The sequence below is a fragment of the Drosophila serrata genome, unplaced genomic scaffold (assembly GCF_035046125.1).
Source record: "Drosophila serrata isolate PLE 108 unplaced genomic scaffold, ASM3504612v1 contig_2, whole genome shotgun sequence".
Classification (NCBI taxonomy): domain Eukaryota; kingdom Metazoa; phylum Arthropoda; class Insecta; order Diptera; family Drosophilidae; genus Drosophila; species Drosophila serrata.
In genome coordinates this window covers 1,336,018-1,357,532 of record NW_028256900.1, presented here as the reverse complement: position 1 = coordinate 1,357,532, position 21,515 = coordinate 1,336,018, and the positions used below count along the sequence as shown (strand labels likewise).

Here is a 21,515-nt window from a genome sequence, read left to right as displayed (position 1 = left end):
TTCCAAATATCATAATTAAGCCAAAAATGCACTAATTTCAATTCGGAAAACTGTTTTGTATTAGTTTTCAAAGCGCTAATAAATCTGCATACTTCGTTTCTTGATGCTGTTAAATGCTTCAGAATAACAAAATAATAACCTACAAAAAGGTATAAAAACAGACAATTTTGTAGAGTAATCAGTGTTTTTCAAAGATCGTAATTAAGCCAAAAATGCATTAATTTCAATTCGAAAAGCTGTTCTGTGCTAGTTTTTGAAGCGCTAATAAATCTGCATACTTCGTTTCTTGATGCTGTTAAATGCTTCAGAATAACAAAATAATAACCTACAAAAAGGTATAAAAACAGACAATTTTGTAGAGTAATCAGTGTTTTTCAAAGATCGTAATTATGCCAAAAATGCATTAATTTCAATTCGAAAAGCTGTTCTGTGCTAGTTTTCAAAGCGCTAACAAATCTGCGTACTGCGTTTTTAAATTTTAAAAATTCCATTTTTTGTCGATTTTTGACAATTTTAATGATGTAACCCCTTATGTATTTTTCAAATTTCGGAAAAAATGAAAAAATTTATTTTTCCACTAGACATGGCTAGATCGATTCAGCTGTTCATTCTGATCAAGAATATATATGATTTATAGGGTCGGAAATGATTCCTTCATTGTGTTAAGCTTCTGATTAATACTAATACCCAGCAAAAAGGTATAAAAACAGTACATTTTTTTAAACAATCTGTGTTTTCCAAATATCATAGGTAAGCCAAAAATGCACTAATTTCAATTCGGAAAACTGTTTTGTGTTAGTTTTCAAAGCGCTAATAAATCTGCATACTTCGTTTCTTGATGCTGGTAAATGCTTCAGAATAACAAAATAATAACCTACAAAAAGGTATAAAAACAGACAATTTTGTAGAGTAATCAGTGTTTTTCAAAGATCGTAATTAAGCCAAAAATGCATTAATTTCAATTCGAAAAGCTGTTCTGTGCTAGTTTTTAAAGCGCTAACAAATCTGCGTACTGCGTTTTTAAATTTTAAAAATTTCATTTTTTGTCGATTTTTGACAATTTTAATGATGTAACCCCTTATGTATTTTTCAAATTTCGGAAAAAATGAAAAAATTTATTTTTCCACTAGACATGGCTAGATCGATTCAGCTGTTCATTCTGATCAAGAATATATATGATTTATAGGGTCGGAAATGATTCCTTCATTGTGTTATAAGCTTCTGATTAATACTAATACCCAGCAAAAAGGTATAAAAACAGTACATTTTTTTAAACAATCTGTGTTTTCCAAATATCATAATTAAGCCAAAAATGCACTAATTTCAATTCGGAAAACTGTTTTGTATTAGTTTTCAAAGCGCTAATAAATCTGCATACTTCGTTTCTTGATGCTGGTAAATGCTTCAGAATAACAAAATAATAACCTACAAAAAGGTATAAAAACAGACAATTTTGTAGAGTAATCAGTGTTTTTCAAAGATCGTAATTAAGCCAGAAATGCATTAATTTCAATTCGAAAAGCTGTTCTGTGCTAGTTTTCAAAGCGCTAACAAATCTGCATACTGCGTTTTTAAATTTTAAAAATTCCATTTTTTGTCGATTTTGACAATTTTAATGATGTAACCCCTTATGTATTTTTCAAATTTTGAAAAAAAATGCAAAAAATTATTTTTTCACTAGCCGTGCCTAGATCGATTCAGCTGTTCATTCTGATCAAGAATATATATGATTTATAGGGTCGGAAATGATTCCTTCATTGTGTTATAAGCTTCTGATTAATACTAATACCCAGCAAAAAGGTATAAAAACAGTACATTTTTTTAAACAATCTGTGTTTTCCAAATATCATAATTAAGCCAAAAATGCACTAATTTCAATTCGGAAAACTGTTTTGTATTAGTTTTCAAAGCGCTAATAAATCTGCATACTTCGTTTCTTGATGCTGTTAAATGCTTCAGAATAACAAAATAATAACCTACAAAAAGGTATAAAAACAGGCAATTTTGTTGAGTAATCAGTATTTTTCAAACATCGTAATTAAGCCAAAAATGCATTAATTTCAATTCGGAAAGCTGTTCTGTGCTACTTTTCAAAGCGCTAACAAATCTGCATACTGCGTTTTTAAATTTTAAAAATTCCATTTTTTGTCGATTTTTGACAATTTTAATGATGTAACCCCTTATGTATTTTTCAAATTTCGGAAAAAATTAAAAAATTTATTTTTCCACTAGACATGGCTAGATCGATTCAGCTGTTCATTCTGATCAAGAATATATATGATTTATAGGGTCGGAAATGATTCCTTCATTGTGTTAAGCTTCTGATTAATACTAATACCCAGCAAAAAGGTATAAAAACAGTACCTTTTTTTAAACAATCTGTGTTTTCCAAATATCATAATTAAGCCAAAAATGCACTAATTTCAATTCGGAAAACTGTTTTGTATTAGTTTTCAAAGCGCTAATAAATCTGCATACTTCGTTTCTTGATGCTGTTAAATGCTTCAGAATAACAAAATAATAACCTACAAAAAGGTATAAAAACAGACAATTTTGTAGAGTAATCAGTGTTTTTCAAAGATCGTAATTAAGCCAAAAATGCATTAATTTCAATTCGAAAAGCTGTTCTGTGCTAGTTTTTGAAGCGCTAATAAATCTGCATACTTCGTTTCTTGATGCTGTTAAATGCTTCAGAATAACAAAATAATAACCTACAAAAAGGTATAAAAACAGACAATTTTGTAGAGTAATCAGTGTTTTTCAAAGATCGTAATTAAGCCAAAAATGCATTAATTTCAATTCGAAAAGCTGTTCTGTGCTAGTTTTTGAAGCGCTAATAAATCTGCATACTTCGTTTCTTGATGCTGTTAAATGCTTCAGAATAACAAAATAATAACCTACAAAAAGGTATAAAAACAGACCATTTTGTAGAGTAATCAGTGTTTTTCAAAGATCGTAATTAAGCCAAAAATGCATTAATTTCAATTCGAAAAGCTGTTCTGTGCTAGTTTTCAAAGCGCTAACAAATCTGCATACTGCGTTTTTAAATTTTAAAAATTCCATTTTTTGTCGATTTTGACAATTTTAATGATGTAACCCCTTATGTATTTTTCAAATTTCGGAAAAAATGAAAAAATTTATTTTTCCACTAGGCATGGCTAGATCGATTCAGCTGTTCATTCTGATCAAGAATATATATGATTTATAGGGTCGGAAATGATTCCTTCATTGTGTTAAGCTTCTGATTAATACTAATACCCAGCAAAAAGGTATAAAAACAGTACATTTTTTTAAACAATCTGTGTTTTCCAAATATCATAATTAAGCCAAAAATGCACTAATTTCAATTCGGAAAACTGTTTTGTATTAGTTTTCAAAGCGCTAATAAATCTGCATACTTCGTTTCTTGATGCTGTTAAATGCTTCAGAATAACAAAATAATAACCTACAAAAATGTATAAAAACAGACCATTTTGTAGAGTAATCAGTGTTTTTCAAAGATCGTAATTAAGCCAAAAATGCATTAATTTCAATTCGAAAAGCTGTTCTGTGCTACTTTTCAAAGCGCTAACAAATCTGCATACTGCGTTTTTAAATTTTAAAAATTCCATTTTTTGTCGATTTTTGACAATTTTAATGATGTAACCCCTTATGTATTTTTCAAATTTCGGAAAAAATGAAAAAATTTATTTTTCCACTAGACATGGCTAGATCGATTCAGCTGTTCATTCTGATCAAGAATATATATGATTTATAGGGTCGGAAATGATTCCTTCATTGTGTTATAAGCTTCTGATTAATACTAATACCCAGCAAAAAGGTATAAAAACAGTACATTTTTTTAAACAATCTGTGTTTTCCAAATATCATAATTAAGCCAAAAATGCACTAATTTCAATTCGGAAAACTGTTTTGTATTAGTTTTCAAAGCGCTAATAAATCTGCATACTTCGTTTCTTGATGCTGTTAAATGCTTCAGAATAACAAAATAATAACCTACAAAAAGGTATAAAAACAGGCAATTTTGTTGAGTAATCAGTATTTTTCAAACATCGTAATTAAGCCAAAAATGCATTAATTTCAATTCGGAAAGCTGTTCTGTGCTACTTTTCAAAGCGCTAACAAATCTGCATACTGCGTTTTTAAATTTTAAAAATTCCATTTTTTGTCGATTTTTGACAATTTTAATGATGTAACCCCTTATGTATTTTTCAAATTTCGGAAAAAATGAAAAAATTTATTTTTCCACTAGACATGGCTAGATCGATTCAGCTGTTCATTCTGATCAAGAATATATATGATTTATAGGGTCGGAAATGATTCCTTCATTGTGTTATAAGCTTCTGATTAATACTAATACCCAGCAAAAAGGTATAAAAACAGTACATTTTTTTAAACAATCTGTGTTTTCCAAATATCATAGGTAAGCCAAAAATGCACTAATTTCAATTCGGAAAACTGTTTTGTATTAGTTTTCAAAGCGCTAATAAATCTGCATACTTCGTTTCTTGATGCTGGTAAATGCTTCAGAATAACAAAATAATAACCTACAAAAAGGTATAAAAACAGACAATTTTGTAGAGTAATCAGTGTTTTTCAAAGATCGTAATTAAGCCAAAAATGCATTAATTTCAATTCGAAAAGCTGTTCTGTGCTAGTTTTCAAAGCGCTAACAAATCTGCGTACTGCGTTTTTAAATTTTAAAAATTCCATTTTTTGTCGATTTTTGACAATTTTAATGATGTAACCCCTTATGTAATTTTCAAATTTCGGAAAAAATGAAAAAATTTATTTTTCCACTAGGCATGGCTAGATCGATTCAGCTGTTCATTCTGATCAAGAATATATATGATTTATAGGGTCGGAAATGATTCCTTCATTGTGTTATAAGCTTCTGATTAATACTAATACCCAGCAAAAAGGTATAAAAACAGTACATTTTTTTAAACAATCTGTGTTTTCCAAATATCATAATTAAGCCAAAAATGCACTAATTTCAATTCGGAAAACTGTTTTGTAATAGTTTTCAAAGCGCTAATAAATCTGCATACTTCGTTTCTTGATGCTGTTAAATGCTTCAGAATAACAAAATAATAACCTACAAAAAGGTATAAAAACAGACAATTTTGTAGAGTAATCAGTGTTTTTCAAAGATCGTAATTAAGCCAAAAATGCATTAATTTCAATTCGAAAAGCTGTTCTGTGCTAGTTTTCAAAGCGCTAACAAATCTGCGTACTGCGTTTTTAAATTTTAAAAATTCCATTTTTTGTCGATTTTTGACAATTTTAATGATGTAACCCCTTATGTATTTTTCAAATTTCGGAAAAAATGAAAAAATTTATTTTTCCACTAGACATGGCTAGATCGATTCAGCTGTTCATTCTGATCAAGAATATATATGATTTATAGGGTCGGAAATGATTCCTTCATTGTGTTATAAGCTTCTGATTAATACTAATACCCAGCAAAAAGGTATAAAAACAGTACATTTTTTTAAACAATCTGTGTTTTCCAAATATCATAATTAAGCCAAAAATGCACTAATTTCAATTCGGAAAACTGTTTTGTAATAGTTTTCAAAGCGCTAATAAATCTGCATACTTCGTTTCTTGATGCTGTTAAATGCTTCAGAATAACAAAATAATAACCTACAAAAAGGTATAAAAACAGACAATTTTGTAGAGTAATCAGTGTTTTTCAAAGATCGTAATTAAGCCAAAAATGCATTAATTTCAATTCGAAAAGCTGTTCTGTGCTAGTTTTTGAAGCGCTAACAAATCTGCATACTTCGTTTCTTGATGCTGTTAAATGCTTCAGAATAACAAAATAATAACCTACAAAAAGGTATAAAAACAGACAATTTTGTAGAGTAATCAGTGTTTTTCAAAGATCGTAATTAAGCCAAAAATGCATTAATTTCAATTCGAAAAGCTGTTCTGTGCTAGTTTTCAAAGCGCTAACAAATCTGCATACTGCGTTTTTAAATTTTAAAAATTCCATTTTTTGTCGATTTTGACAATTTTAATGATGTAACCCCTTATGTATTTTTCAAATTTCGGAAAAAATGAAAAAATTTATTTTTCCACTAGGCATTGCTAGATCGATTCAGCTGTTCATTCTGATCAAGAATATATATGATTTATAGGGTCGGAAATGATTCCTTCATTGTGTTAAGCTTCTGATTAATACTAATACCCAGCAAAAAGGTATAAAAACAGTACATTTTTTTAAACAATCTGTGTTTTCCAAATATCATAATTAAGCCAAAAATGCACTAATTTCAATTCGGAAAACTGTTTTGTATTAGTTTTCAAAGCGCTAATAAATCTGCATACTTCGTTTCTTGATGCTGTTAAATGCTTCAGAATAACAAAATAATAACCTACAAAAAGGTATAAAAACAGACAATTTTGTAGAGTAATCAGTGTTTTTCAAAGATCGTAATTAAGCCAAAAATGCATTAATTTCAATTCGAAAAGCTGTTCTGTGCTAGTTTTCAAAGCGCTAACAAATCTGCGTACTGCGTTTTTAAATTTTAAAAATTCCATTTTTTGTCGATTTTTGACAATTTTAATGATGTAACCCCTTATGTATTTTTCAAATTTCGGAAAAAATGAAAAAATTTATTTTTCCACTAGACATGGCTAGATCGATTCAGCTGTTCATTCTGATCAAGAATATATATGATTTATAGGGTCGGAAATGATTCCTTCATTGTGTTAAGCTTCTGATTAATACTAATACCCAGCAAAAAGGTATAAAAACAGTACATTTTTTTAAACAATCTGTGTTTTCCAAATATCATAATTAAGCCAAAAATGCACTAATTTCAATTCGGAAAACTGTTTTGTATTAGTTTTCAAAGCGCTAATAAATCTGCATACTTCGTTTCTTGATGCTGTTAAATGCTTCAGAATAACAAAATAATAACCTACAAAAATGTATAAAAACAGACCATTTTGTAGAGTAATCAGTGTTTTTCAAAGATCGTAATTAAGCCAAAAATGCATTAATTTCAATTCGGAAAGCTGTTCTGTGCTACTTTTCAAAGCGCTAACAAATCTGCATACTGCGTTTTTAAATTTTAAAAATTCCATTTTTTGTCGATTTTTGACAATTTTAATGATGTAACCCCTTATGTATTTTTCAAATTTCGGAAAAAATTAAAAAATTTATTTTTCCACTAGACATGGCTAGATCGATTCAGCTGTTCATTCTGATCAAGAATATATATGATTTATAGGGTCGGAAATGATTCCTTCATTGTGTTATAAGCTTCTGATTAATACTAATACCCAGCAAAAAGGTATAAAAACAGTACATTTTTTTAAACAATCTGTGTTTTCCAAATATCATAATTAAGCCAAAAATGCACTAATTTCAATTCGGAAAACTGTTTTGTATTAGTTTTCAAAGCGCTAATAAATCTGCATACTTCGTTTCTTGATGCTGTTAAATGCTTCAGAATAACAAAATAATAACCTACAAAAAGGTATAAAAACAGGCAATTTTGTTGAGTAATCAGTATTTTTCAAACATCGTAATTAAGCCAAAAATGCATTAATTTCAATTCGGAAAGCTGTTCTGTGCTACTTTTCAAAGCGCTAACAAATCTGCATACTGCGTTTTTAAATTTTAAAAATTCCATTTTTTGTCGATTTTTGACAATTTTAATGATGTAACCCCTTATGTATTTTTCAAATTTCGGAAAAAATGAAAAAATTTATTTTTCCACTAGACATGGCTAGATCGATTCAGCTGTTCATTCTGATCAAGAATATATATGATTTATAGGGTCGGAAATGATTCCTTCATTGTGTTAAGCTTCTGATTAATACTAATACCCAGCAAAAAGGTATAAAAACAGTACATTTTTTTAAACAATCTGTGTTTTCCAAATATCATAATTAAGCCAAAAATGCACTAATTTCAATTCGAAAAGCTGTTCTGTGCTAGTTTTTAAAGCGCTAACAAATCTGCATACTTCGTTTCTTGATGCTGTTAAATGCTTCAGAATAACAAAATAATAACCTACAAAAAGGTATAAAAACAGGCAATTTTGTTGAGTAATCAGTATTTTTCAAACATCGTAATTAAGCCAAAAATGCATTAATTTCAATTCGGAAAGCTGTTCTGTGCTACTTTTCAAAGCGCTAACAAATCTGCATACTGCGTTTTTAAATTTTAAAAATTCCATTTTTTGTCGATTTTTGACAATTTTAATGATGTAACCCCTTATGTATTTTTCAAATTTCGGAAAAAATGAAAAAATTTATTTTTCCACTAGACATGGCTAGATCGATTCAGCTGTTCATTCTGATCAAGAATATATATGATTTATAGGGTCGGAAATGATTCCTTCATTGTGTTAAGCTTCTGATTAATACTAATACCCAGCAAAAAGGTATAAAAACAGTACATTTTTTTAAACAATCTGTGTTTTCCAAATATCATAATTAAGCCAAAAATGCACTAATTTCAATTCGGAAAACTGTTTTGTATTAGTTTTCAAAGCGCTAATAAATCTGCATACTTCGTTTCTTGATGCTGTTAAATGCTTCAGAATAACAAAATAATAACCTACAAAAAGGTATAAAAACAGGCAATTTTGTTGAGTAATCAGTATTTTTCAAACATCGTAATTAAGCGAAAAATGCATTAATTTCAATTCGAAAAGCTGTTCTGTGCTAGTTTTTAAAGCGCTAACAAATCTGCATACTTCGTTTTTAAATTTTAAAAATTCCATTTTTTGTCGATTTTTGACAATTTTAATGATGTAACCCCTTATGTATTTTTCAAATTTCGAAAAAAATGAAAAAATTTATTTTTCCACTAGACATGGCTAGATCGATTCAGCTGTTCATTCTGATCAAGAATATATATGATTTATAGGGTCGGAAATGATTCCTTCATTGTGTTAAGCTTCTGATTAATACTAATACCCAGCAAAAAGGTATAAAAACAGTACATTTTTTTAAACAATCTGTGTTTTCCAAATATCATAATTAAGCCAAAAATGCACTAATTTCAATTCGGAAAACTGTTTTGTATTAGTTTTCAAAGCGCTAATAAATCTGCATACTTCGTTTCTTGATGCTGTTAAATGCTTCAGAATAACAAAATAATAACCTACAAAAATGTATAAAAACAGACCATTTTGTAGAGTAATCAGTGTTTTTCAAAGATCGTAATTAAGCCAAAAATGCATTAATTTCAATTCGAAAAGCTGTTCTGTGCTAGTTTTTAAAGCGCTAACAAATCTGCATACTTCGTTTCTTGATGCTGTTAAATGCTTCAGAATAACAAAATAATAACCTACAAAAAGGTATAAAAACAGACAATTTTGTAGAGTAATCAGTGTTTTTCAAAGATCGTAATTAAGCCAAAAATGCATTAATTTCAATTCGGAAAGCTGTTCTGTGCTACTTTTCAAAGCGCTAACAAATCTGCATACTGCGTTTTTAAATTTTAAAAATTCCATTTTTTGTCGATTTTTGACAATTTTAATGATGTAACCCCTTATGTATTTTTCAAATTTCGGAAAAAATTAAAAAATTTATTTTTCCACTAGACATGGCTAGATCGATTCAGCTGTTCATTCTGATCAAGAATATATATGATTTATAGGGTCGGAAATGATTCCTTCATTGTGTTAAGCTTCTGATTAATACTAATACCCAGCAAAAAGGTATAAAAACAGTACATTTTTTTAAACAATCTGTGTTTTCCAAATATCATAATTAAGCCAAAAATGCACTAATTTCAATTCGGAAAACTGTTTTGTATTAGTTTTCAAAGCGCTAATAAATCTGCATACTTCGTTTCTTGATGCTGTTAAATGCTTCAGAATAACAAAATAATAACCTACGAAAAGGTATAAAAACAGACAATTTTGTAGAGTAATCAGTGTTTTTCAAAGATCGTAATTAAGCCAAAAATGCATTAATTTCAATTCGAAAAGCTGTTCTGTGCTAGTTTTCAAAGCGCTAACAAATCTGCGTACTGCGTTTTTAAATTTTAAAAATTCCATTTTTTGTCGATTTTTGACAATTTTAATGATGTAACCCCTTATGTATTTTTCAAATTTCGGAAAAAATGAAAAAATTTATTTTTCCACTAGACATGGCTAGATCGATTCAGCTGTTCATTCTGATCAAGAATATATATGATTTATAGGGTCGGAAATGATTCCTTCATTGTGTTAAGCTTCTGATTAATACTAATACCCAGCAAAAAGGTATAAAAACAGTACATTTTTTTAAACAATCTGTGTTTTCCAAATATCATAATTAAGCCAAAAATGCACTAATTTCAATTCGGAAAACTGTTTTGTATTAGTTTTCAAAGCGCTAATAAATCTGCATACTTCGTTTCTTGATGCTGTTAAATGCTTCAGAATAACAAAATAATAACCTACAAAAAGGTATAAAAACAGGCAATTTTGTTGAGTAATCAGTATTTTTCAAACATCGTAATTAAGCCAAAAATGCATTAATTTCAATTCGGAAAGCTGTTCTGTGCTACTTTTCAAAGCGCTAACAAATCTGCATACTGCGTTTTTAAATTTTAAAAATTCCATTTTTTGTCGATTTTTGACAATTTTAATGATGTAACCCCTTATGTATTTTTCAAATTTCGGAAAAAATGAAAAAATTTATTTTTCCACTAGACATGGCTAGATCGATTCAGCTGTTCATTCTGATCAAGAATATATATGATTTATAGGGTCGGAAATGATTCCTTCATTGTGTTAAGCTTCTGATTAATACTAATACCCAGCAAAAAGGTATAAAAACAGTACATTTTTTTAAACAATCTGTGTTTTCCAAATATCATAATTAAGCCAAAAATGCACTAATTTCAATTCGGAAAACTGTTTTGTATTAGTTTTCAAAGCGCTAATAAATCTGCATACTTCGTTTCTTGATGCTGTTAAATGCTTCAGAATAACAAAATAATAACCTACAAAAATGTATAAAAACAGACCATTTTGTAGAGTAATCAGTGTTTTTCAAAGATCGTAATTAAGCCAAAAATGCATTAATTTCAATTCGAAAAGCTGTTCTGTGCTAGTTTTTAAAGCGCTAACAAATCTGCATACTTCGTTTCTTGATGCTGTTAAATGCTTCAGAATAACAAAATAATAACCTACAAAAAGGTATAAAAACAGGCAATTTTGTTGAGTAATCAGTATTTTTCAAACATCGTAATTAAGCCAAAAATGCATTAATTTCAATTCGGAAAGCTGTTCTGTGCTACTTTTCAAAGCGCTAACAAATCTGCATACTGCGTTTTTAAATTTTAAAAATTCCATTTTTTGTCGATTTTTGACAATTTTAATGATGTAACCCCTTATGTATTTTTCAAATTTCGGAAAAAATGAAAAAATTTATTTTTCCACTAGACATGGCTAGATCGATTCAGCTGTTCATTCTGATCAAGAATATATATGATTTATAGGGTCGGAAATGATTCCTTCATTGTGTTAAGCTTCTGATTAATACTAATACCCAGCAAAAAGGTATAAAAACAGTACATTTTTTTAAACAATCTGTGTTTTCCAAATATCATAATTAAGCCAAAAATGCACTAATTTCAATTCGGAAAACTGTTTTGTATTAGTTTTCAAAGCGCTAATAAATCTGCATACTTCGTTTCTTGATGCTGTTAAATGCTTCAGAATAACAAAATAATAACCTACGAAAAGGTATAAAAACAGACAATTTTGTAGAGTAATCAGTGTTTTTCAAAGATCGTAATTAAGCCAAAAATGCATTAATTTCAATTCGAAAAGCTGTTCTGTGCTAGTTTTCAAAGCGCTAACAAATCTGCGTACTGCGTTTTTAAATTTTAAAAATTCCATTTTTTGTCGATTTTTGACAATTTTAATGATGTAACCCCTTATGTATTTTTCAAATTTCGGAAAAAATGAAAAAATTTATTTTTCCACTAGACATGGCTAGATCGATTCAGCTGTTCATTCTGATCAAGAATATATATGATTTATAGGGTCGGAAATGATTCCTTCATTGTGTTAAGCTTCTGATTAATACTAATACCCAGCAAAAAGGTATAAAAACAGTACATTTTTTTAAACAATCTGTGTTTTCCAAATATCATAATTAAGCCAAAAATGCACTAATTTCAATTCGGAAAACTGTTTTGTATTAGTTTTCAAATAAATAATAACCTACAAAAAGGTATAAAAACAGGCAATTTTGTTGAGTAATCAGTATTTTTCAAACATCGTAATTAAGCCAAAAATGCATTAATTTCAATTCGGAAAGCTGTTCTGTGCTACTTTTCAAAGCGCTAACAAATCTGCATACTGCGTTTTTAAATTTTAAAAATTCCATTTTTTGTCGATTTTTGACAATTTTAATGATGTAACCCCTTATGTATTTTTCAAATTTCGGAAAAAATGAAAAAATTTATTTTTCCACTAGACATGGCTAGATCGATTCAGCTGTTCATTCTGATCAAGAATATATATGATTTATAGGGTCGGAAATGATTCCTTCATTGTGTTAAGCTTCTGATTAATACTAATACCCAGCAAAAAGGTATAAAAACAGTACATTTTTTTAAACAATCTGTGTTTTCCAAATATCATAATTAAGCCAAAAATGCACTAATTTCAATTCGGAAAACTGTTTTGTATTAGTTTTCAAATAAATAATAACCTACAAAAAGGTATAAAAACAGGCAATTTTGTTGAGTAATCAGTATTTTTCAAACATCGTAATTAAGCCAAAAATGCATTAATTTCAATTCGGAAAGCTGTTCTGTGCTACTTTTCAAAGCGCTAACAAATCTGCATACTGCGTTTTTAAATTTTAAAAATTCCATTTTTTGTCGATTTTTGACAATTTTAATGATGTAACCCCTTATGTATTTTTCAAATTTCGGAAAAAATGAAAAAATTTATTTTTCCACTAGACATGGCTAGATCGATTCAGCTGTTCATTCTGATCAAGAATATATATGATTTATAGGGTCGGAAATGATTCCTTCATTGTGTTAAGCTTCTGATTAATACTAATACCCAGCAAAAAGGTATAAAAACAGTACATTTTTTTAAACAATCTGTGTTTTCCAAATATCATAATTAAGCCAAAAATGCACTAATTTCAATTCGGAAAACTGTTTTGTATTAGTTTTCAAAGCGCTAATAAATCTGCATACTTCGTTTCTTGATGCTGTTAAATGCTTCAGAATAACAAAATAATAACCTACGAAAAGGTATAAAAACAGACAATTTTGTAGAGTAATCAGTGTTTTTCAAAGATCGTAATTAAGCCAAAAATGCATTAATTTCAATTCGAAAAGCTGTTCTGTGCTAGTTTTCAAAGCGCTAACAAATCTGCGTACTGCGTTTTTAAATTTTAAAAATTCCATTTTTTGTCGATTTTTGACAATTTTAATGATGTAACCCCTTATGTATTTTTCAAATTTCGGAAAAAATGAAAAAATTTATTTTTCCACTAGACATGGCTAGATCGATTCAGCTGTTCATTCTGATCAAGAATATATATGATTTATAGGGTCGGAAATGATTCCTTCATTGTGTTAAGCTTCTGATTAATACTAATACCCAGCAAAAAGGTATAAAAACAGTACATTTTTTTAAACAATCTGTGTTTTCCAAATATCATAATTAAGCCAAAAATGCACTAATTTCAATTCGGAAAACTGTTTTGTATTAGTTTTCAAAGCGCTAATAAATCTGCATACTTCGTTTCTTGATGCTGTTAAATGCTTCAGAATAACAAAATAATAACCTACAAAAAGGTATAAAAACAGGCAATTTTGTTGAGTAATCAGTATTTTTCAAACATCGTAATTAAGCCAAAAATGCATTAATTTCAATTCGGAAAGCTGTTCTGTGCTACTTTTCAAAGCGCTAACAAATCTGCATACTGCGTTTTTAAATTTTAAAAATTCCATTTTTTGTCGATTTTTGACAATTTTAATGATGTAACCCCTTATGTATTTTTCAAATTTCGGAAAAAATGAAAAAATTTATTTTTCCACTAGACATGGCTAGATCGATTCAGCTGTTCATTCTGATCAAGAATATATATGATTTATAGGGTCGGAAATGATTCCTTCATTGTGTTAAGCTTCTGATTAATACTAATACCCAGCAAAAAGGTATAAAAACAGTACATTTTTTTAAACAATCTGTGTTTTCCAAATATCATAATTAAGCCAAAAATGCACTAATTTCAATTCGGAAAACTGTTTTGTATTAGTTTTCAAAGCGCTAATTAATCTGCATACTTCGTTTCTTGATGCTGTTAAATGCTTCAGAATAACAAAATAATAACCTACAAAAATGTATAAAAACAGACCATTTTGTAGAGTAATCAGTGTTTTTCAAAGATCGTAATTAAGCCAAAAATGCATTAATTTCAATTCGAAAAGCTGTTCTGTGCTAGTTTTTAAAGCGCTAACAAATCTGCATACTTCGTTTCTTGATGCTGTTAAATGCTTCAGAATAACAAAATAATAACCTACAAAAAGGTATAAAAACAGGCAATTTTGTTGAGTAATCAGTATTTTTCAAACATCGTAATTAAGCCAAAAATGCATTAATTTCAATTCGGAAAGCTGTTCTGTGCTACTTTTCAAAGCGCTAACAAATCTGCATACTGCGTTTTTAAATTTTAAAAATTCCATTTTTTGTCGATTTTTGACAATTTTAATGATGTAACCCCTTATGTATTTTTCAAATTTCGGAAAAAATGAAAAAATTTATTTTTCCACTAGACATGGCTAGATCGATTCAGCTGTTCATTCTGATCAAGAATATATATGATTTATAGGGTCGGAAATGATTCCTTCATTGTGTTAAGCTTCTGATTAATACTAATACCCAGCAAAAAGGTATAAAAACAGTACATTTTTTTAAACAATCTGTGTTTTCCAAATATCATAATTAAGCCAAAAATGCACTAATTTCAATTCGGAAAACTGTTTTGTATTAGTTTTCAAAGCGCTAATAAATCTGCATACTTCGTTTCTTGATGCTGTTAAATGCTTCAGAATAACAAAATAATAACCTACGAAAAGGTATAAAAACAGACAATTTTGTAGAGTAATCAGTGTTTTTCAAAGATCGTAATTAAGCCAAAAATGCATTAATTTCAATTCGAAAAGCTGTTCTGTGCTAGTTTTCAAAGCGCTAACAAATCTGCGTACTGCGTTTTTAAATTTTAAAAATTCCATTTTTTGTCGATTTTTGACAATTTTAATGATGTAACCCCTTATGTATTTTTCAAATTTCGGAAAAAATGAAAAAATTTATTTTTCCACTAGACATGGCTAGATCGATTCAGCTGTTCATTCTGATCAAGAATATATATGATTTATAGGGTCGGAAATGATTCCTTCATTGTGTTAAGCTTCTGATTAATACTAATACCCAGCAAAAAGGTATAAAAACAGTACATTTTTTTAAACAATCTGTGTTTTCCAAATATCATAATTAAGCCAAAAATGCACTAATTTCAATTCGGAAAACTGTTTTGTATTAGTTTTCAAAGCGCTAATAAATCTGCATACTTCGTTTCTTGATGCTGTTAAATGCTTCAGAATAACAAAATAATAACCTACAAAAATGTATAAAAACAGACCATTTTGTAGAGTAATCAGTGTTTTTCAAAGATCGTAATTAAGCCAAAAATGCATTAATTTCAATTCGAAAAGCTGTTCTGTGCTAGTTTTTAAAGCGCTAACAAATCTGCATACTTCGTTTCTTGATGCTGTTAAATGCTTCAGAATAACAAAATAATAACCTACAAAAAGGTATAAAAACAGACAATTTTGTAGAGTAATCAGTGTTTTTCAAAGATCGTAATTAAGCCAAAAATGCATTAATTTCAATTCGGAAAGCTGTTCTTTGCTACTTTTCAAAGCGCTAACAAATCTGCATACTGCGTTTTTAAATTTTAAAAATTCCATTTTTTGTCGATTTTTGACAATTTTAATGATGTAACCCCTTATGTATTTTTCAAATTTCGGAAAAAATTAAAAAATTTATTTTTCCACTAGACATGGCTAGATCGATTCAGCTGTTCATTCTGATCAAGAATATATATGATTTATAGGGTCGGAAATGATTCCTTCATTGTGTTATAAGCTTCTGATTAATACTAATACCCAGCAAAAAGGTATAAAAACAGTACATTTTTTTAAACAATCTGTGTTTTCCAAATATCATAATTAAGCCAAAAATGCACTAATTTCAATTCGGAAAACTGTTTTGTATTAGTTTTCAAAGCGCTAATAAATCTGCATACTTCGTTTCTTGATGCTGTTAAATGCTTCAGAATAACAAAATAATAACCTACAAAAAGGTATAAAAACAGGCAATTTTGTTGAGTAATCAGTATTTTTCAAACATCGTAATTAAGCCAAAAATGCATTAATTTCAATTCGGAAAGCTGTTCTGTGCTACTTTTCAAAGCGCTAACAAATCTGCATACTGCGTTTTTAAATTTTAAAAATTCCATTTTTTGTCGATTTTTGACAATTTTAATGATGTAACCCCTTATGTATTTTTCAAATTTCGGAAAAAATGAAAAAATTTATTTTTCCACTAGACATGGCTAGATCGATTCAGCTGTTCATTCTGATCAAGAATATATATGATTTATAGGGTCGGAAATGATTCCTTCATTGTGTTAAGCTTCTGATTAATACTAATACCCAGCAAAAAGGTATAAAAACAGTACATTTTTTTAAACAATCTGTGTTTTCCAAATATCATAATTAAGCCAAAAATGCACTAATTTCAATTCGGAAAACTGTTTTGTATTAGTTTTCAAAGCGCTAATAAATCTGCATACTTCGTTTCTTGATGCTGTTAAATGCTTCAGAATAACAAAATAATAACCTACAAAAATGTATAAAAACAGACCATTTTGTAGAGTAATCAGTGTTTTTCAAAGATCGTAATTAAGCCAAAAATGCATTAATTTCAATTCGAAAAGCTGTTCTGTGCTAGTTTTTAAAGCGCTAACAAATCTGCATACTTCGTTTCTTGATGCTGTTAAATGCTTCAGAATAACAAAATAATAACCTACAAAAAGGTATAAAAACAGACAATTTTGTAGAGTAATCAGTGTTTTTCAAAGATCGTAATTAAGCCAAAAATGCATTAATTTCAATTCGGAAAGCTGTTCTGTGCTACTTTTCAAAGCGCTAACAAATCTGCATACTGCGTTTTTAAATTTTAAAAATTCCATTTTTTGTCGATTTTTGACAATTTTAATGATGTAACCCCTTATGTATTTTTCAAATTTCGGAAAAAATTAAAAAATTTATTTTTCCACTAGACATGGCTAGATCGATTCAGCTGTTCATTCTGATCAAGAATATATATGATTTATAGGGTCGGAAATGATTCCTTCATTGTGTTATAAGCTTCTGATTAATACTAATACCCAGCAAAAAGGTATAAAAACAGTACATTTTTTTAAACAATCTGTGTTTTCCAAATATCATAATTAAGCCAAAAATGCACTAATTTCAATTCGGAAAACTGTTTTGTATTAGTTTTCAAAGCGCTAATAAATCTGCATACTTCGTTTCTTGATGCTGTTAAATGCTTCAGAATAACAAAATAATAACCTACAAAAAGGTATAAAAACAGGCAATTTTGTTGAGTAATCAGTATTTTTCAAACATCGTAATTAAGCCAAAAATGCATTAATTTCAATTCGAAAAGCTGTTCTGTGCTAGTTTTTAAAGCGCTAACAAATCTGCATACTTCGTTTCTTGATGCTGTTAAATGCTTCAGAATAACAAAATAATAACCTACAAAAAGGTATAAAAACAGACAATTTTGTAGAGTAATCAGTGTTTTTCAAAGATCGTAATTAAGCCAAAAATGCATTAATTTCAATTCGGAAAGCTGTTCTGTGCTACTTTTCAAAGCGCTAACAAATCTGCATACTGCGTTTTTAAATTTTAAAAATTCCATTTTTTGTCGATTTTTGACAATTTTAATGATGTAACCCCTTATGTATTTTTCAAATTTCGGAAAAAATTAAAAAATTTATTTTTCCACTAGACATGGCTAGATCGATTCAGCTGTTCATTCTGATCAAGAATATATATGATTTATAGGGTCGGAAATGATTCCTTCATTGTGTTATAAGCTTCTGATTAATACTAATACCCAGCAAAAAGGTATAAAAACAGTACATTTTTTTAAACAATCTGTGTTTTCCAAATATCATAATTAAGCCAAAAATGCACTAATTTCAATTCGGAAAACTGTTTTGTATTAGTTTTCAAAGCGCTAATAAATCTGCATACTTCGTTTCTTGATGCTGTTAAATGCTTCAGAATAACAAAATAATAACCTACAAAAAGGTATAAAAACAGGCAATTTTGTTGAGTAATCAGTATTTTTCAAACATCGTAATTAAGCCAAAAATGCATTAATTTCAATTCGGAAAGCTGTTCTGTGCTACTTTTCAAAGCGCTAACAAATCTGCATACTGCGTTTTTAAATTTTAAAAATTCCATTTTTTGTCGATTTTTGACAATTTTATTGATGTAACCCCTTATGTATTTTTCAAATTTCGGAAAAAATGAAAAAATTTATTTTTCCACTAGACATGGCTAGATCGATTCAGCTGTTCATTCTGATCAAGAATATATATGATTTATAGGGTCGGAAATGATTCCTTCATTGTGTTAAGCTTCTGATTAATACTAATACCCAGCAAAAAGGTATAAAAACAGTACATTTTTTTAAACAATCTGTGTTTTCCAAATATCATAATTAAGCCAAAAATGCACTAATTTCAATTCGGAAAACTGTTTTGTATTAGTTTTCAAAGCGCTAATAAATCTGCATACTTCGTTTCTTGATGCTGTTAAATGCTTCAGAATAACAAAATAATAACCTACAAAAATGTATAAAAACAGACCATTATGTAGAGTAATCAGTGTTTTTCAAAGATCGTAATTAAGCCAAAAATGCATTAATTTCAATTCGAAAAGCTGTTCTGTGCTAGTTTTTGAAGCGCTAACAAATCTGCATACTTCGTTTCTTGATGCTGTTAAATGCTTCAGAATAACAAAATAATAACCTACAAAAAGGTATAAAAACAGACAATTTTGTAGAGTAATCAGTGTTTTTCAAAGATCGTAATTAAGCCAAAAATGCATTAATTTCAATTCGAAAAGCTGTTCTGTGCTAGTTTTCAAAGCGCTAACAAATCTGCATACTGCGTTTTTAAATTTTAAAAATTCCATTTTTTGTCGATTTTGACAATTTTAATGATGTAACCCCTTATGTATTTTTCAAATTTCGGAAAAAATGAAAAAATTTATTTTTCCACTAGGCATGGCTAGATCGATTCAGCTGTTCATTCTGATCAAGAATATATATGATTTATAGGGTCGGAAATGATTCCTTCATTGTGTTATAAGCTTCTGATTAATACTAATACCCAGCAAAAAGGTATAAAAACAGTACATTTTTTTAAACAATCTGTGTTTTCCAAATATCATAATTAAGCCAAAAATGCACTAATTTCAATTCGGAAAACTGTTTTGTATTAGTTTTCAAAGCGCTAATAAATCTGCATACTTCGTTTCTTGATGCTGTTAAATGCTTCAGAATAACAAAATAATAACAATAATAACAATTTTAATGATGTAACCCCTTATGTATTTTTCAAATTTCGGAAAAAATGAAAAAATTTATTTTTCCACTAGACATGGCTAGATCGATTTAGCTGTTCATTCTGATCAAGAATATATATGATTTATAGGGTCGGAAATGATTCCTTCATTGTGTTTTTAAGCTTCTAACTAAAATTTTAATACCCTGAATATGAATTATATAGAAATGTAGGTAGACAATTTTTAATATATAATTAATCATTTTTTATAACAAAATTCACGTTACCTTTTATATTTACAGCACATTCCTTGAAATAATTCTGTAAGTGCGCCATGAGACCCAAGGAACATCCGGAGCTGATCTTCGACGTGATCCCCAAGCTGTACGAGGAGCACTTTAAGGTATTCGTAACTCATCTGGGCAATGTGCAGGAGCAGTTGCATGTCCTGCCCCGCAAGTTCTGCCGGATGTATACCACACGTCCGTTGGCCAACCAATTGCTAAAGTATCTGGAGTCCCGCCAGGCGAAGATCGGGGAGGAGGACTTTCAGGTGGTGGAGGAGTGCAAGCCTTTCCCGCTGCGCCTCAGCGATGGCAAGCGTCTGGAGGCGATGCTCTGTTCTGGAAGTGAACTTGGCCACAATCTCATCCTGCTCATACGGCGGCCTACAAATGCCGGAAAATTGCTCTACTGCTACTCGGCGGCAAGGTTGGAAAACCTCGGTTGCCTGCTGGCCAATTCTGTCTTCAATTCCTGGATCTCCCAGGGCACAGAGCAGTTGTATCTGAATCTCTCAGATGTTAATCGACCCTTTGAGCACGTGGACTTTGATGTGTTGGCTGCCACCATCGAAGAATATCGTAAGAAGCACAATCAAGTGGTGCTTCTTAAGCTGCCGCTTTTCGGTTACGAGGAACTCGTCTATCAATTGGATAACACCCGGCTCCATGGTCATATTCGACTTGTGGGCAACTTTTTGGAGAGCTTCAAGTGCCTCAGTTCCGATCTGAAGCCCATTCCGGAAAGGGTGATCAAAGTCCATGTCTGCGACACCCACAACTGGAGAACGGTAGCCAGCCGAGAGCTGAAGGAGGAGATGATTGCCACAGTGAACTTTCCACTGGATATGCTCAAATGGTCGCCACAACCAACGAGGATGCATCTGCGGCAACTGTGCAGCCTTGTGCGACCCCAGCACATTCAGGGTATTGTGCCCTTCCACTCGTCTGGCAATGTGCCACCAGCTCCACAATTTCTTCAATGCTTCAGGTCCACCTATGCGGCAGCGAGTAAGGCAAAGGAACCTCCATCAAAGGCTCAGGAAACGCAACCGAATCAAAGAGTGGAGAAGCGAAAAACGAAGCCACCTCTTAGGGTTATCAATGCCAAGCGACACCACTTTGTGGACGATGAAAATGATAGTAGCAATTCGAATTAGAGATTCAGAATTTCAAGTAACACTTTTTTTATATTGTTCATCATAATAATTTAAAAATGAAATATCATTGCTATTATAAATTTTATTTATGTATATTTTTTAAAGAACTTTGCTGCTTTTATAATTCTTTGCCAATTTATCCTGCAATTTTTGCAGTTATTTATAAATTTGCTATACAATTTTAAACTTAAACTTTAAACTTTTCGTTTGCTCTTAAAGTAGTATAAAGTTCAATATAATTTAATACGATTTCATACACTCTGCAAATATTTATAAGCTTGATATTCTTAGGATTTTTCTTTTATTCTACGAACGGGGTAAGTAAATCATTATCGAATATTTGTTTAAATTTGTTCTTTATATAATAATTTTTAAAAATATTTCAGTAAGAATAGGCGCTTTATAATTTACCTGAAAATTAGTGTGA

At 29.6% G+C, this 21,515-nt stretch overlaps 2 protein-coding genes across 3 annotated transcripts in view; both read left to right on the top strand.

The window, feature by feature from the left end:
- LOC110178981 (uncharacterized) overlaps positions 1 to 20,067 on the top strand; it is a 41,809-nt gene extending 21,742 nt beyond the window's left edge. Inside the window, exon 3 of one of the 2 annotated variants that reach the window (XM_086834506.1) lies at positions 19,950 to 20,067. In XM_086834506.1, the coding sequence (XP_086690632.1) occupies positions 19,950 to 19,974 (25 nt within the window). In that variant the 3' untranslated portion in view covers positions 19,975 to 20,067. The remainder of the gene's footprint in view (positions 1 to 19,949) is intronic. The other variant, XM_086834549.1, reaches the window with a different exon arrangement.
- On the top strand, positions 19,982 to 21,342 carry LOC110178974 (uncharacterized). The gene has a single exon (XM_086834308.1). The coding sequence runs from the start codon at positions 19,982 to 19,984 to the stop codon at positions 21,086 to 21,088; it is 1,107 nt and encodes a 368-aa protein (XP_086690434.1). The 3' UTR covers positions 21,089 to 21,342.
- Positions 21,343 to 21,515: the final 173 nt, after the last annotated feature.

Bases quoted from the DNA above. Each gene is read 5' to 3' on its own strand.
- LOC110178974 (XM_086834308.1), top strand. From the start codon at position 19,982: ATGAGACCCAAGGAACATCCGGAGCTGATCTTCGACGTGATCCCCAAG.